Below are 18,173 nucleotides of genomic sequence, written 5' to 3' on the forward strand. Positions count from 1 at the left end.
ACATCGTCATAACTAAAACTTACCAACCAAATTTAAAAAATTAAGTATTTTGTTAAAGGTTACAGGTTAAACGATATATAAAAAGCGCTAATAACTATCGATTTGTGATCAGTAGCTAGCGTTAGCTGAATAGCAGAACCTATAAGAACTTTTGAACTTCCTCAGTTTCTTCATGAAGATATAATTAAATTTAATATGTTCCTTCCTCTCCAGTCAACACTTCTGACAGTTTCTTATTTCCCCAAACATCAACATACACTATGTTCCACGTTAACAGAATGATCAGATCTACCGTCAGAGAGAATGTAGATTCCTATTTCGCGGGGTAGAGTTGGGACGATCAGTGACACTGAAGACTCCAGTGGACAACTTTCTATTTTTCTTGTTTCTTTGTAACAACGTTGAAATTCTTTTTCCTCTTTCGTAATTAAGTTTTTAAAAAAAAAAAAATATAATATGTACTATAGTATTTGATTATATGAAATTCGTAGTTGAATAACTATGCGTAAACGCTAACAGAAATGTATGCATAAAGTTTGATTTAATCAATTAAGATACATTTAAACAATATTTAAACAGTCTGATTGTAACAATATGAAGTAGTAAGTAAATGATAAAATCAGATTCTGTGTTTGTGTATCTATATATGTTTGTACGAGGTATTTTCTATGACCCTGTGTGATATTTTTGGTTATCTTTTTATATGATGTTGTTACAAGTGTTTGCTGAATCAAATATTGAAAGTAAAAGGAAAAAAGTTTATGGGATATACATTGTACATGCTTTACTAGCACGACATAAATGTTGGTGACTGTTTTAAAAATTCCTCCTTGAGAATTTAAATGTCAGGCCTCACTCCAGAGTACAAAGAATACAGGTCCCAGTTTATCGATTGATTTTGCGCATTTTAAACTTGTCTTTGACACGGTAGAAGACGTTCGTTTGTTTATGCGTTTCCCGGAAGTTAAATGGGGAAAATAAGTTAAAGAGTGGTGTACAGGTAAAAGATTATGTTGAATCCATATCTTTGTACATGTAATTAATTTAACATTTTAAATAGAACTTGTACTAGTTTCTTTTTTCAAACGAGCCTCCATTTTGGGATTTTTAGATCAATCTTTTTGTGTAAATCTGCAAGTCAGTACCAGATACAGGTATATTTTATATTTTCAAAGCATGCTACACTCAAATTGTTGTTACTTATAAACGCAATCTGAAGATATGTCCAAGCTTGTAGAAGAAATATTTGAACCTGTTTTCTCGACAGATAATCGATCAAACGTTTGTATACGCTATTTTTGACTTTAAATATAACATTGTATCGTTTTAACTGTACGGTAATTGATCGGATAATTGTGATTCCATTTATACTGATGGCGTGTTGTATCTTGCATTATCTATCAATACATTATATACACCACTTTTTCTTTATTATGGCTTGCTACGAGACAAATTTAAAATTTGTAAATATTTGAATTACTTACAGCCTTCATTTCTCATATCACGTGTTTACGAAGGACTAAATTACTGCTACCTATTCTTATTTAGACCCTACAGCTTTCACTCTTGCACGTATATCGCGGGTGCATACGTGACTTAACTTATGTTACCTATTCGTATTTCGGCTCTGTTACAGCATGTGAAACAATAGATTGGTTTTTATTATACTACACGCATTGCTTGAACAGAACCGTTTAAAATATTTTGAAATGTTTTTTTACATAACGTTCACGTTGGGATTACGTTAAGTTTTGGAAGAAACATCTTTATAATATTTGAAAGGAATTGATCTACATAAAAGTATTTCTAATTCGTATGTTAAATTAGCTAATGCATTTCACTTCTTCACAGATTGTACACAAGATGGAGAATGGGATCAGAGAGCAGTTCTAAGAAAACAGTTGCTGTAGATGAACAAAGCCAACTTGTGAATGAGAAACAAATAGGTATTTTGCATGATACTAATGAATAACTTAGTTAAATACTCATCCGTTAAGATTGGGGTATTGGGGTGTCATCAGGACGACATTATACCCCGAAAGCAAACTACTTATATTGCTTTAATATCAATGGTATTAAAAATCAAACTTTGGATTATGCCCGAATCTACTTGTCTGAGAGCAGATTCTTTTAAGGAGAAATTTAACTATTATGTTGCTTTTTTAGCTCACCTGAGCTTAAGGCGCAAGTGAGCTTTTCTGATCACATTTTTCAAAAACATACAATATAACATTTACTTGCTATTAAATTGTTTACATCAAACTAAAATTAAAAATCCCACTAGCATGTCGTCCCGAAGGAATCCTGTAAGAACAAAGTCCGTAATCGAGGGCGAACATTTCGATACTCTACTGGTAAACCACCCGGAGTTGAAGCGTATTCTGAGGAAATATGACAAAGTCATGACCAAGGTACAGAAATACCGGTTTTCAAATTATTAACTTTTTAAAAAAAAATTATATTTTTGGACAAAGTGTAACAAACGTGTGCTATACGAGCACATTAATATAAATATAACGTATATTCATTTTGTCTAAGCAAAGGTTCGTTTTAATTTATGTCAAACACTTTATAGTAAGTGTCATTTAAAACAGAGAATATCATAGATTTGCTAAAATAATTTCACCTGGTGCGATGAAACAACTGTTATGGAATGGGTTCTGTTAAAAAGAGAATTTATATTTGTAGCTTACTCAGATGGATATTACAAATAAAGGTATTTCAGAAGAATCGTATCCAGATATATACAAGCTTCTTGACAAGGATATTGACGACCCTTTTCACGATAATGGTGGACTGGAGCAAAGGTTGTTGATGGGAAATTATCTTGCCAAAAAGGGGTATGCTGCTAGTTCGGAAAAAAACCCACTATATTTATTATTCACTTTCGATTTCAACTGCAATTAATTGGATTGCATTACAATTTAATATTGGTAAAGAAACTATTTTTTCATTTCCTTTGCATCTTTTATTTTTGTGTGTGCCTCTTATTTTTACACTATCCTTTTGAGCTAAATTAAACGCTGTTCACGACAGTTATTTTGATTTTTTATATGATGGAATTTCGTTAAAAAACGCAAGTAACAAAATTATAAGACTTACTTTCATAATTTTGTCTGAATCTTGACTTCAAAAATTCCACACAGATTTGACTCTGGGTTATACTGAACATTCAGAAGAGTCTTACTTTGGCAAACACAGTAAATTTGCTGATCGATATCAAGGTTTTCGTGGCATTTTATAACAGTGACTCTATTGTCAATATTCAAAATTGATATTATGCTTATCATTAATGGTGGTTGAATATTACTCAATTTGATTATTTGACGTGAGAAGAAAATCTTTTTTTTAATGTTACAAATCTAACTAAACATACCGCCACATTGCATCGTTGATGTTTTAGATTTGTGCCTCAATTAGTGGATATTTATCAAGCAGTATGGTCTAACCACGATCCTGATTTTTTCGATAATGAGCTAGAGGAGGACGAGGCTGGTTCCGATTTTCTTAGACTTCTGTCCCTTATACGGACGATTCTGTGGAATTACGCCGACGGGAGTCCCAGCTTTGCTGAATCGATCGTCGAGGACACCCAGTTCTTTCAGTACCTTGCAGAGGATTTGACAGCTGTGCAAGGCGATTTGGAAGGCCTTGACGATGAAATTACTGTAATATTTCTATTAAACGAAAAACGATTTATCAGATATATAATGAACCATGAACTTATCAAATAAAAATCTAAACCCGCCATTTTTTTCAGAATGAAAACCAATTTCCTTTTAATTCCACTCTTGGAATCTTGAACAATTGTGCAAGAAATTCATCTTCAAAGGATGTCTACACAGTTACGCGTCTTCGAAAGAAAGGTGGAACAAACAAAGGGGAAATAAATATGGTTGAAGTCCTCGAAGATCTGCTGAAAACAGATATTACGTGTATGTAGTTAAAAATAAAAATTCTAAATCCTTTAATTCAATGCACCTGCAAAATTGTTATCTAAGATTATTCACATTGATAGTTATAACGTTACTTTGGGCATCTCAAAGCTGCAAACAAAATGTAAATGATTACATTTATACACTGGTATAACGATGACTCAAGATGGTGGGTTATTAACCTCAAGCTAAACCTAACCAAAATTACAAACCAACTTTTATTCGTGGCGACTTTATTTCGATTTACTTTCGATAGACTGGTTCACGACGAATAATGTTTGCTACCAAGCCTTATCCAGACCAATCTTGTTATAACAACAACACAACAACGAATGGTCCATGACGAGAAATATTCGCGACAATGATGACCTCGCGAATCTCGCGAAAATTTCTCGAACGCGAATAAAAGTTGGTTTACGGTATTTCTTACTTACAGATGTGAAGCTTGTTGTTCTTTTGGCGTTGTCTTACATGGTAAATGAAGAGGAAAACAAAAGAATATCAGCAGATGGCACCTTATTTGACTTCCTTTTGAAAATGGTAAAAACAGCTGAAAAGGCAAAAAATCGTAGTCAATGGGGTTTTTCAATTCATGAACTCATTAATGGTTTGGCCAAGTTGGCAGAAAATGACGATAACAGAACAACAATTATGAAAAAAGGTGCATTTGATATTCTAAAAAGACTTCTGAAAAAAGAAAACCAGGCTGAACAAATTGCCGTAGTCAACGCCATTAGGGAATTGTCTTTGGCACCGAAAAATAAAGTACTCTTTAAGGTAATTATAAAGAAAAATTGTTCTTCAATACAAATTGTTTGAGTGGATTCATTTTTTTATTTCGTTATAAATGGTCTACTGTTTAGGAAGACAAAGAAGTTTGGAAAACGCTAAAAGAACTTAGAAATAGTGATAATAAAGAACTATCAAAGGCGGCACAAGGAGCTTATTTTGTTATTAACGAAGGAAAAGATAAGGAAAATGGTAAGTGTTTTCTAAATGGATTACGAATTTAAATTGAAACGGTATAAAAACCTATAACAAATCAAAGTACTGAGAGTACTGAAAGAGGGGGTCTTCAAAGTTTTGATTTGTAATTGTCCTGGATTTCCTCGGATATGCTTTCAAAATTAATGAGTTTAAATTAGTTGTTATAATCTATGTTAATTCGGCTTTTATGCAATTGTCTGAAACTTTGTCTAAATGTTACTCAATCCCGGCCTTCATAATTGTAGAAAAATGACACAATGGTATATTATGTAAAATAAGACCCCAAGGAAAAATTTTAAAAATTACTACTTACAGGGAAAATCAAACAACTATATCAAAGTAGATAATTTTAATCATTAGATTTATTTAATTTTGTGATCCAAGGGAAAATCCACAAGTCGGACGGTATCCGAATAAAAGTTTTATGAAAACCCCATAAACTCTAGAACTGCTGAATTAAGGATGACGTTTACTCAGAATGAAAAAAAAATCCACTGATGATAATGAAAAACCATCTATTGTATGTTATAGACCTTTGATTGTAGTGTTGTTTCTCACTTTCAGAAAAGTAGGTCAATGACCTACTTTTTGAGTTAATGGCCATTGAATATTTTTTGAAAAATTAAGAAAAATCCCGTAAAATTTTACACTACGATTGAGATTTTGTTAATTGTTAAAATATTACAAATAATAAAACACTTTAAAAAATAAAATACAGTTTATGAATGGTAGTGGCATTAAATAGATACAATACATGAAGATTTCAGCAGCAATTTTTAAAAAATACTCTAGTCCGAATTTCCTCTATCAGTTTTCAAATTCATACCCCTTATTGATCCGATTTTACAAAAAATTGAATGATGATAATACAAAAACATTTATAGTATTGAACTACTTATATTGACCTTATTCTGTTGGCATAAAATTTATATGAGGTCAATGATCAAAATTTTGAGATATAGTGTCTTTTGTCGTTTTTAAGCATTTTTCAATATTCGTGAAAGTCATGACAAAAGATTATTTTAATGAATAAGTAAGGTTAAAACTAACAGAAAATATGCAAAATTATATATACTTAAATATAAAATCTTAACTGTCAATAGTAGAGTACTATAAAAAATTTTTTAGCAGAAAACAAAATCTGCAAAATTTAGTCCGAATTTCCTCTGTTTGGCTAAAAGTCTATTTTTGTTTGAGCCTAATTTCATAATATAGTAAAAATATCGACTGTTTTGTCAATAATATTTCATTTCATAAATACTTTTTGTGTTTAGAACAAATTTTACTCATTAAATTGAATTTTATAACAATCCGAATTTGAAAACTCAAACCCTGAGTAAACAACACCCTTAACAAACAAAGTGAACATTTGTATACCGATAACAAACTCAGGCACCCGACGTTAGAAATATTTTTTTTACAATAAGATTCCAAGAACTTTGAGAATAAAAAGATTTGTCACGGTCGCCATTTTGATTTTTAAGACCGACTTATCTGACACGATTTTCTTCATTTGCGATTCATGCAAAATTAATAGGTAAAAATAAATCCGTTCGCCACTTACTACTTTTTGTGTAAACTCGTGCACCACCTACACGAATTACGATACAACCGTTCCTTTCATTGAAATCATACTCCGAAAATCAGAGACATAAATAACAGAGATTGTCAACTCCGCCATGAGCGTGTAAATGTTACGGGACCAACCTTACTTTGAGAACTACAAGTGCAACAGCAATCCTGTATAGGTCATAAAATTTGAACCTGATAGTGAACATGAACCTGTAAATATTTTAAGCATGTTTTATTTATGAAATATTTACAAAAACTCTTTATTTAGTTTTTAAATTACTTTTTAAAACCTTATTGACTTTTCACAAAGTAATGGTAATGTATTACTTTACTCATGTAATGGTAATGTAAAGCATTACTTCAAGAAAATTAAGTAATGGTAATGGTAATTTAATGCCATAATTCATGAAGTAATGGTAATGCATTATTTTTAAATGTAATTCACCCCAAGCCTGATTCCAACTAAGCCGGAAAACATGAACATTAACATTTAACTTGGTTCTTCAATCGATAAGATTGTGTATATTATATGATGTATACGTCTTCCAAAATGTAAAATCCATTATAGATTTTTGTTACAATGAATTGTTTAAAATTCAAATTCAGTTTAATCAACTAAAGAGCCAACAAACGAAAAGGCAAATTCAGACTTGTTTTTATTTTCTTTGTACAAAATTCCTTTAGAGACGAACAGAAGTCATACCGCAAGTAGACTGGAAGCCAGTGAAAAACCTTTTTAATTTGTATAATTTTTAACTTCGGCTTGCGCATGAAGTTTGGTAGTATTTAGGTGAAAGATCGTCAAAATAAAATTCACAACTTTTCAAAAATGGCACATTGCGTTTGGGAACTTTAATTTCGATTCCACCATCAACCTCTTCTATTGATTAATGAGCTCGTACACCAACTGAATCGTCAACGACGCTGTGCATTTATTTACGTAACTCATTCCACATTTAAACCCGAGCAAGAATATTTTTATCATTAAAACTATTTGTTTATTTTCTAAATAGAATTATGTTTATACACAGAGGACTTAAAAAGATTTAATGCGTGTTTATATAATACATATTTACTGAAATGCATGAAAACTTTCTGCACTATTTTCTTATGCGTAGACTCAATTCATGTGTTTTACGCGTGCCTTCCGGTTTGAGACTTCGGCTGACAGTAAACCAATAGACGGGGTCACGTGACCAGTCAAAAAATGATATACTCACATTTTCCATTTCAGCAAAGAAAACACCAGAAAGGGCCGAACAAGAGGCACATGATACGGGACATATAATGCTCAGTTATAACTGGGGAGATCAGAAAACAGTTTTAAAGGTACAGAAAAAACTTACAACATGCATTTTCAAATATCCTGTGGCCTCTAGTTTAGTGTTAAAGTATTCGTTAAATTCGTTTTATATATACATTTAAGGGGTAGAAAAAACTTATTGCAAATAGTTGGATTACGAACGTCAAAGTGATATTACTCTGTTTATTCAAAATTTACACTTGTAATGAAATTATAATACTAGACTTGCGCTGAATTACTTTATATTTGGTGGAATTTTTCATCCCATTATCAAAATGAGAGTTACAAATTGTTGCGGGGATTGTTTTAAAGGAATTGAATCCTTAAAAAAATGAAGGTTTATATGCCTTTTCTGCGCTACGATGCATTTAAATGACCTTTCTACACTGAAACGATAATCCCCCTTTCGTCTGCTATTTTTTTTTATTGGAATGAGCTATAGCACCAATTTCAAACTCATTCTATTTCAAATTAATATATTTGAAGAGAGAAAAAATCCCAGTTGTATCACCTAATTAATATTTTGACCTTTTTGCACTATAAAAACACTGTTTTCAGACAGTTAAAAAAATATAAAGTGCAATGACGATTTTTAAAAGTCTTAATTTTTTTACTCAAATTATGACAGTCTTATCAGAAAATTTGAAAGAATCAAAAGTATGGGTCAATGATGTAAAATTTTAGATATGGCATGAAATAAGTTAATTTAGGGCAACATATTTGATTTACTTTTTTCGGACTTTAAACTTATATTTGCTAAATGTGCCTAAATATCGGTATTTCGATAAAAATCATTATACTTTTTTAAATTAGATTTTGCAATACTCAAAATATCTTGTAATTTGATATACATCGAAAATTAAGAAGCTAAAATTACAGTACTCTAAAAAAGTGAGATAAGAATAAATGTTTATTTTTATCTTGAAAACTTTTCGCCACTAAAAATAGTTCTTATTTAAACCCTTTGAATATGTCTCTTTACCTTAACTATTCAATTGAAAAATGTTCAATTGGCATTCTATAAAATAAGTTTTTGAGTAGAATTAATACATAATGGCAAAATTTCAGACTAGAGGTGACCCAAAATGACTACTTAAAGACAGATTGATTAACATCTTTTAGAGCGTGTTAAAGAGTTTATGTTTGGTGAGGTGTTAAATATTTGACCCCAACAAGATAAAAAATATTAACAATATCGATATTAATATGCATTGATACGCTTATAAACTCAGTTAATTCTCTAATACTGTCTCAATGTGTCTGTAATAATGCCATTTCATGAAAACGTTTTCAGTACACATCAAATAACCCGGATATCTGTACTTTGATTTAAGATAAGAGATCGTCTACGGGAAAAAGGACTGACCGTATGGATGGATGTAGACAACATGGAGGGGTCAATTTTAGAGGCCATGGCACGGGCTGTAGAAGAATCCAGAATCGTCCTGGTTTGTTATTCCGAAAAATACAAAGAAAGTCAGAATTGTAAAACAGGTAAAATAAGTTGTGTTTCATTAAACTCAATATTTTGATGAAAGTAAAAATATTATAATAAAATATCAATTGAATCGAAAATTTTGAGATTCTAACGTATGTTTTCCTCAATATAAACGCGACGTTAATTTTAACAAAACTATCTATCTTAATTGTATTTACAAATACCATAGCATTGGAATTTTTATTTATTTTAAACGTCATTGACAGTAAACATAGTAATAATCAAATGGATATATATATATATATATATATATATATATATATATATATATATATATATATATATATATATATATATATATATATATATATATATATAACGCACTGAATAGAATCAACAACACTAGGCATCTTTAAAGTGTCGGATCTAATACAAAGATACTAAGCCAGTAAACTGAATATATAAAGCACTAAAATTGGCTAACGACACGAACAATAGAAATTGTCCAATTTATATGTAGATAACCATAGTATTGGAATAAATGTCTAACAAATAAATGTCTAATAAATATATATATATATATATATATATATATATATATATATATATATATATATATATATATATATATATATATATATGTTGCTAACCGGTAAACCGTATAAACGTTTGGAACGATGGTAACCAGTTACAAATGTAATCAGTTAATCGGATTAAAAGTAAATCGGTCAAAATTTCATAAAAATTTAACATCAAGAACTATGAACGTTCACAATTTAACATTTTCAAACAATTGGGGATAATTGATTTTAGCATAGTTGATGGGAGTTAAAGATACTAACTACTGTTTTAACACCTCAAAAGTGCCCTAACTGTCTTTACTGTCCACCGTTGTTTTTTTTTAATAATGCCTGAATGATCATAACATTTCTATGTGGTACTATCGACATTCTTTTTCTCGCCGTTTTGATGATGATAGAAATTTAAATGCTTCATTCTCAAAATCTCAAAATTTTATAAGTTTTCATTGTATAGACCACACAATACAAATACGTGTGAAAGTAGCATTAAATATACCGACGATTTCAAAATTACATCCAGGTTTCTGCTAGATGATCTACCATTGATTAAACGAGTGCGACTCAAGACCAAGAGCAAAGAACACTCCCCCTTCCAAAAGCCAAAATGTAAAGCTAAACAATTGTTGGACTTCCTAACAGCGTTTCAAGACAAACTGAACGAATAGGAAAGCGAAGTGTCGAAATATTTAAATAAAAGAGAGACGTAAAAGGTTGATCCTCTCAAATGGTGGTCCAAAAATTAAGTACTGTTTCTAAATCTTTCTGGTCTAGCAAGAAATATTTAACAATACGAGATATAAATCAGTGCCATCTGAAAGAATGTTTTCTACGACATTATTGTTAACAAACTTTGAAGTCGATTGTCTTTCGTCATTAATCAGATAGTACTTTTGAACAAAAACTGAAATGAAAGTACTGTTTATAAAGAGAGTTTCAATGAAGCATTACTATCGAAAAAATATTGTCCACGATCACGATATTTAATGCATTTTCATTCGTTACATGTTGAGTACTATTTCCTCATTTAAAAAATGGAATGTTCCCCATCAACTTGACCATACCAACGAATCAACGTACTTTGAATCTTCTTGCATGAGAATGAAATAAAAAAGATATGTTACCAAAAAGCAATTTCTGATACGATTAACCAGTGAATCGGTCGGAACGTTATGGGATTAATCGATTAGCAATTTTGTAACGATTCTTTTATATATATATATATATATATATATATATATATATATATATATATATATATATATATATATATATATATATATATATATAGTGCAATGACCTGTTATTTGGTGATTTGATTACAATTAATTATCAGCATGGGGCACTATATCCACAGTTTTACCCATTCTATTTCGAGGTACATGTAATATGTTAGTCATGAAAATGCAGAATTTTTTTAAATACAAAATTGTTCGATAAACACCTTTTCCACAATAATGTGTGCTGCTTTTTTCTTTTTTCCTGTATGCATTTTTTCATGAATATTTTTCTTTCAACTGCATTGATCTGTAATTTGATAATTATCTAAAACCAGTGATTATAATATAATTTATATAAAGTATATAATCTATATAAAGTATAACTGTCGAGTTACATGAACCTCACAGTAAATATATGTAATAATCGTTATAAAGTGATACCTCGTTTAATTTGCAAATATGATTTTTTAATGATTTTATTTATATACTAAATGAACAAATTATGCAGTAATAAAAACACTTAGTAAAAGTTAAATTGAAAGTGATGTGTAAGTTCAACATTGCTTTAAATCAAATATAACTATCAGATATTTATAATTTTCTAAAAAAAAAAAAAAAAAAAAAAGTACCCTATTACATGGCTACGAGTTTTTTGGGATACGACCTCTGATACGCTGGTGAACACAGTCCTTTCATTCAATTGCAACTTCTCGGGCCTTTCCGGCTGTATACTAACTTGTATGCATTGCAGGTGTCTCTACAGTGTTAAAGTTTACTATATATCCCTACCATAAATGCGCTTATTTAGATACAAGTTTTAAATTCAAAACAAACTACCTGCGAAAATCATTTTGATATTTTTTACACTACACTCCTACAATTTAGTAGCAAAAAACAGGTACATCCAGCAAGGCATGAGAGTTTGTTTACGTCGACGTTATACGTGTGCTTGCAAAGCACCAGACCGCAGGCCAGAAACGTATCACCCCTCTTCCCATAAAAAAACAACACGCATCACAAATTTAAATGACCTAGCTTGCATTTATACAAAACTTGAATAGTCAGATATCTTACACATTTTTTTCATCTCATAAAAAGCCAGCCTCTGGCGCAGGGGGAAACTGCCCAAATTCGAAGTAGAGTTTGGGAATGATTTTGCCTCAGCTAGGTTTTTACGTTAACCTAGTACAGTGAAATACTGTTGTGACATCTGCATAGGCGTCCATGACAACATCCTTTTGATAAAACTTGTTAAAATCATGGTACTTTTATGCCTGATGAGAGGTTAGCTAAACACCATCAGATTCAATGGTATACCCTAAAATATACCCCGGAAGACACTAGTCTAGTTGATTCTTAAATGATGAGAAGCGACTCCATTTTGATATTCTAACATCCAGTCATGTTAATACATTAGAGGTCTTTGCATTGGGTATACGCATTGCAAAAGAAGGCTGGAAATATTGTTCGAATACGAAAGTTAATATTTAGAAGATTAGGTGGCATTCCCTGCAAGGCAGATCTGTAATGCGATTGGTATTCTCTTTCGTCAACACGTTTTGGCTTTTTATTTTGCAATAATATAGATATCGTAATTTGCCATTGTATTTTTAAGTACTATTGTTCATCATTTTTTGGGGGGTTTGCAAGTTGTCATATGTAAAAACAAAACATAATGAAAATTAGCAAATAAACATAAATTAATATTAATCATCATTTGAGTATTGGCGACAATCTTATTTTACTTTGTTTTCTTCAGAGGAAGCATTTATTTTACACAAAAAGATCTCAATTTCCAGAAGTTGCTAAAATTTTAAAATCAATCAATATCTTTTAAAACATGCTTCAAGGCAGATTTATTTATTTTATTGTAAATTGGAAACTTAGAATTACAGTCAATGAAAAAATCACTCTATGTTTCAAAAATAAGATACTCTTACATTCATTGCAAAATGCTTTATGATTTTTTAAAAAGCCAGCAGCATTTTGTTTTAACTGTAACACGACAGCATGTATTGATCATTTTAAAAAATATTTATGCATTCTATAACTGAGGCATATCTAAATTCTACATCATTTCAGAATTTTGTGTATATGCATTTTTACAATAACGAACAAATCCCGATTGAAATATGGTTCTTTGCATGTATGTTCATATCAATGGATATATTTTTAACACTTGCTTCCCGGCTTAGCGCTTTTCAGTACCTTGAGTATTTTGATTTATATCATTGGCGAAAATCATATTTCAGAGGCGGAGTATGCCTACTCTCAGAAGAAAGAAGTGGTTCCTCTGCTGATGCAGAGGGGCTACAAAGCTACTGGGTGGTTAGGAGCCATAATTGGGGCAAAACTGTTCTACGATTTTAGCGGAAAATACGATTTCGATAAGAAATTTACTGAACTGTATTCATCACTGGCTGGCAAATTTGCTCCAGGGAAAACTTAGGGCTCAATTCATGGGGTTTGTTTACTTTTATATTCCAACTTGTTTAGCTATATGTATACACGAATCGTGTGCCGTATAAAAATGTGCTAGGTATGTTCATTTCCAATGTCTTGCATTTATAGAAAATTGCATTCATTATTATATGTTGTATAGCAATGTGTTTGTGTTTTTTTTAGGATGTTGTTGCCAGGCCGTTGGTTTCGAGATTTGCGACAATTAAGTCTGGACACGACACAGTCCGGACTTTCAGCTACCCTTTTCGTTAGATATAACTTACTTTTGCTTATATATTTTGGTGGGACTTTCTACTCCGAACCTATCATGCCAACCTGAATGTACGGATTGCTCTAGTTTTCCTATAATTTTCTCTCAAATATCAAAACCCCATAGGAGAATGGTGGGATTTTTCATCCCATCTATGATCCCATCAAAATCCCATGGGAGAAAAAATTACTGTGGGATAAATTGGGAGAAAAAATCCCACCATTGTTAAAAGATGGGATTAATTCTCCAATATAGGACAAAAACTCCCACAGAATAAAGAAGATGGGATATATCCCATGATTTTTCACATAGGATAAATTTTCACATATATTACAGAATTTTTCCTTATGATTTCACATAATAAATCATTTTCTTTTGTTTCTTGAACTAAATTTTTACATTACATTAAACCATGTCTCATAGTCATTGATTAGACCAACAACTGTATAACTATTTAATGTTTTCATTTGACATTAATTTTTTAGATATGTGAGAATTTATTGTATTGATTTCCCAAAATTCTATTGGTACATGTTTGCTCTAAAATGCAGATTGTAATCCTCAATAAATAAAGTTTTTATTTGATTCTTCATTTTTAATCCATCTACTGTGGAATCATTAGATTTCGTGGTGGCTCAATTTTCGTGGATTTCGTGGGTACCTCTCGTCCACGACTTAACATCCTCCACGAATAATTGTTAGGGTTATAAAGTCATATTTCGTTTTGTAGGTATAAGAAAATACACGAAATTACGTCCCCACGAACCTATAAAATTTCAGCAATCCACGAAAATTGGCCCCCACGAAAATTAATGATTCCACAGTAATTAGACCACAGACCTCTGAATTTCTATCAATAAGCCGTTAAATTTATGGAAAGAGAGAGAGAGATATACCCGATTTATATACAAATACATTCAACACCTTATTTATATAAATTCAGAGGCCTGTAATTAAACTTTCTTGTTACCTATCTCGATCTTGGAAACTTTATTTCATTACATTTTATATACTATAGCTCTTTACAGTAATTATCATTGGCGCTGCTCACCGTAATTGAGTGCAGTGAGGGCGCCTTTAACAGATCTTCCCCATTAATGAATCACTGTCATATAAACAATTCAGTATTTTTCTGATAAAGGTCCAATACTTAGCCTAACTTATCCTGTCATGTAGAGTTACTCGTTTTATTTATTTATTATGAAATTGTTAAAATGTCGTAATTTTTAAACAAACATGAACAAGCTTTTTTGAGGCGCAGACTTAAAGCGTGCGGTGCAGCCGACAACTTTCACTTTTCGGTTGAGCTCTGGTGTGAAGGGTACATTGTATGTAAGCGTATTTGGAACATATGTTAAATAAAAATACCTGTGTACAAGTACCGAAAGCGTCAAACAATTTCTTAATCAGAGAATAATTATATTAGCTATAAAGTTGTATGCAGTCAGGGTTCCAATAACGAATCACTGAGATGCAGGGATCGTGGAGGGATCATGTCAAAATTTATTGATATTTGCACACCTGTTACAATAAAAAATACCAACACACAACAGTAATAGATGTTATAAAAACACATCATTCACATTTTTACACAATTTTTCCATCTGATTGTAATTTCAACCATATTTTGGTCCCCCAATTCCCTGTAAAACTGATATGTAGTCACTAAAAAACACAGATCTTACAAAGTTAACTTAAGATAATTCCTTTTCTTCTTTCTTTTAATTTGTTAAATAAACTTAATTTTTTTAGTAAGAAGAGGGTGCTTCCATTGAACAAATCATGAATAAAAAAATAAACAATAAGTTAGTTACCCATAGTTTAGCATCATATACCTCAAATAATATTGGTTATAATGTGCGCGGGGTTGTTCCACAATAGCGTTTTCAGATTTTGTTGACTGCAATTTCATTGTACTTCTATGCTTTGTTCCATGACTCTTCAGTAAACAATGTCCAAAAATTCAAATCTGTGCTTTATCTATTTCTTAAGAAAATGATAATGTCACAACAACGTCTTGAGGTCGTTGCTAAGACCTTCACATCGTATTCGATAACATTTACATTTATTTTCAAAAAAATATTATTTTCCATGGAACACCCAGCTTTCAGATTCACTATACATTTTTAATTTTGTTTTAAAAATATTTCATTAGTACAAACGATCGCTGATTCTATATACATGTACAGGTCAAGGAAAATATTATTTTCTTTGAACACATACCCAGGTTGCACATTCAATATACATTACTAGATTTGTTTTAAAATATTTCAAAGGTACAAACGATCGCCGATTCAAAACGTCTCAGTGTCTCTCCGATATGTGTCGTTCAGCACTTTTCTTCAGTTTCTATTGGTGCCGGTTTCTTTTTCGCTGGATGTAAAGACTGGTTTTTGTTGTTTTTTTTTTTTTTTTTTTTTTTTTTGTTAACTACATTATCACTAAATGCATTTCTAAGCGATTCTTGTATATTTTGCTTTGATTACTTTAAAATCGCAATAGGATCTGTTTGTAGATCTTTACTTTTTTAATTGGTTACCGTTGCGCCGTCTCAAACGCTGAAGTCGCCATTTATTTCAATTCGAATTTTAACTTTTCTCACGTACATTGTGCTAATAAAAATCTTTTTAAAAAATGCGCAACTTTTATTGGGTGATTGAAAAAAAAGGTCAGAAATTTTAAATCTTTTTTTTCTTATTTTTATTCCAAGAGTTATTTCCCTCGCGATATTCTTTTCTATATGCTAATTTTAATTTTTTGATATTGTCATGGCAAATCTCTGATGTAGTACATGAATGTTTTAAAAACGTACTCTCATACAGTATTTAATTAATATTGACATAATTTCAATGCTAATATCTTAAACCCGTTGTGACATAAACTTTATCTCTCTGTGCCTTGAACTGAACAACGTCACTTGGTTATGCAATTTTGGGAAAACTCTCGTATGTCGCTTTTTTCTCTATCCATTTACATGTATATTTCTTTGTAATTGCATGAAAAGACGTTCATGTATCTCATTAAATTAACAATATTGATGCCTTATAATGACTATAAACTAATTGAATTTTAATACATTGGTGAATCAAAGTTAACAAATCATGTAGTCATTTTTTTTTTTACCATTGAATTCATTTTTTTCAATAATTGTTGGGTTCAATAAAATTCTTTACTAAAAATAAAAATTATTAGCCTTTCTATTGTTCTTGTTTATGCTTTACAGCATATTAAAACTTCAACAACAAAAATATTTCGACACTGTCCCTAACAGGTCACAAAATATTTCAATGTTTGAAGTAGAGGCTTTGAGAGTAGTTCTTATGACGTCACCGCTTTAGTATATATTGCGGGTCATATTTATGGTTTTTCCCAAATCGGTAGCTAAAAACACGGAGCACAAAAATTCCGACAAAAATAATAATCTTAATATTGATTCGATATACTTCAATCTGAGGAAGATTGAACATGCATGAATAAGGTCTACATTTGATAGGTTTTCTTTAAACATCTTTACAGTTTTTGAAGCATATAAAATTGCCTATTTATTATCATATCATCATACAGTAAATTACAGTTTGTCTATTGTCTTCGAATATTTAAGCCACAGCATAAAGGAAACATATTTAGCAGCGTTTTCACTAGACACATTTCCTCAATCTATGTCAGCAATAATTGAATATTAAAATATATTTTCTCTAACATGTACATGTAGTTCCTATAGACAGAGTAACACAAAGCATTACATATCCAACATTTTTGCAATAACCTATCTTGTTTAAATAAATTAATGACATTGTTCATGACCAGATTGATGTTTGAAATTAAATTCAAGAACATGCATGTCAATTGTTATGTAAATGTGCTTTTATGCAATTTATATTGTAACATAAAATAGATGTAAATATCAATTGGAAGAACATATGTTTTACTTATTTCATTGTCAATAGCCCTCACAGGATATAATAGACTATAGCAATTAAGCAATTATCTTACCTGGTCAAATTCCCGTTTCGCACACATTTTTTCGATACCTAATTTTCAAATGTGTGCAAAACGGGTACAAACCAAATAATCAGCTGAATGTCACGTGATTCGGTATTGGAGAAAATGATCCGCTAAAGGAGAAAACATCGTTCATCAAAGTACTGCGATAATTTTTATTTAATCAGTGGTTGTTGGAAAAGAAATATATGATGCTATAAGTCAAGCATGGTACAATAAAACAATGTTGAAGTATGTTCAATATTTAAAAATATAAATTTTACTCGGGCTTGGTTACGCACTTTCAACGCGTGAGCATATAGGCTGTGCAGTACTTAATCAACGCTCCAAAAAATACTTTCTTTCGTTTCTTTCGTATGTAGTGTATTTGAGGATTAACTTCCGGGTTATTTTTATCGGGCTTGGTGTCCTTTCCGCGGGCTTCT

At 31.0% G+C, this 18,173-nt stretch overlaps 1 protein-coding gene across 3 annotated transcripts; it reads left to right on the forward strand.

The window, feature by feature from the left end:
* Positions 1–897: 897 nt before the first annotated feature.
* Positions 898–14,332, forward strand: LOC128177327 (uncharacterized). 3 transcript variants are annotated; one of them, XM_052844008.1, is made up of 13 exons: positions 913–1,000; positions 1,112–1,154; positions 1,852–1,946; positions 2,285–2,411; positions 2,689–2,840; positions 3,404–3,668; positions 3,761–3,935; positions 4,372–4,712; positions 4,799–4,916; positions 7,729–7,823; positions 9,132–9,291; positions 13,286–13,497; positions 13,659–14,332. In XM_052844008.1, the coding sequence occupies exons 4-12, from the start codon at positions 2,286–2,288 to the stop codon at positions 13,480–13,482; spliced, it is 1,629 nt and encodes a 542-aa protein (XP_052699968.1). In that variant the 5' UTR covers positions 913–1,000; positions 1,112–1,154; positions 1,852–1,946; position 2,285; the 3' UTR covers positions 13,483–13,497; positions 13,659–14,332. The 3 variants fall into 3 exon arrangements, with proteins under 3 accessions (XP_052699967.1, XP_052699969.1, XP_052699968.1); XM_052844007.1 differs by lacking the exon at positions 1,112–1,154 and having other exon boundaries at positions 898–1,000; XM_052844009.1 differs by lacking the exons at positions 1,112–1,154; positions 13,286–13,497 and having other exon boundaries at positions 898–1,000.
* The last annotated feature ends 3,841 nt before the right edge of the window (positions 14,333–18,173 follow it).

Source organism: Crassostrea angulata, chromosome 3 (assembly GCF_025612915.1).
Source record: "Crassostrea angulata isolate pt1a10 chromosome 3, ASM2561291v2, whole genome shotgun sequence".
Taxonomy (NCBI): domain Eukaryota; kingdom Metazoa; phylum Mollusca; class Bivalvia; order Ostreida; family Ostreidae; genus Magallana; species Magallana angulata.

Coding starts and splice junctions, on each gene's coding strand:
- LOC128177327 (XM_052844007.1), top strand. CDS start 2,286: ATGTCGTCCCGAAGGAATCCTGTAAGAACAAAGTCCGTAATCGAGGGC. Junction 4,917..7,728: donor AGGAAAAGATAAGGAAAATG/GTAAGTGTTTTC, acceptor TTTCCATTTCAG/CAAAGAAAACACCAGAAAGG. Junction 9,292..13,285: donor AAGTCAGAATTGTAAAACAG/GTAAAATAAGTT, acceptor ATCATATTTCAG/AGGCGGAGTATGCCTACTCT.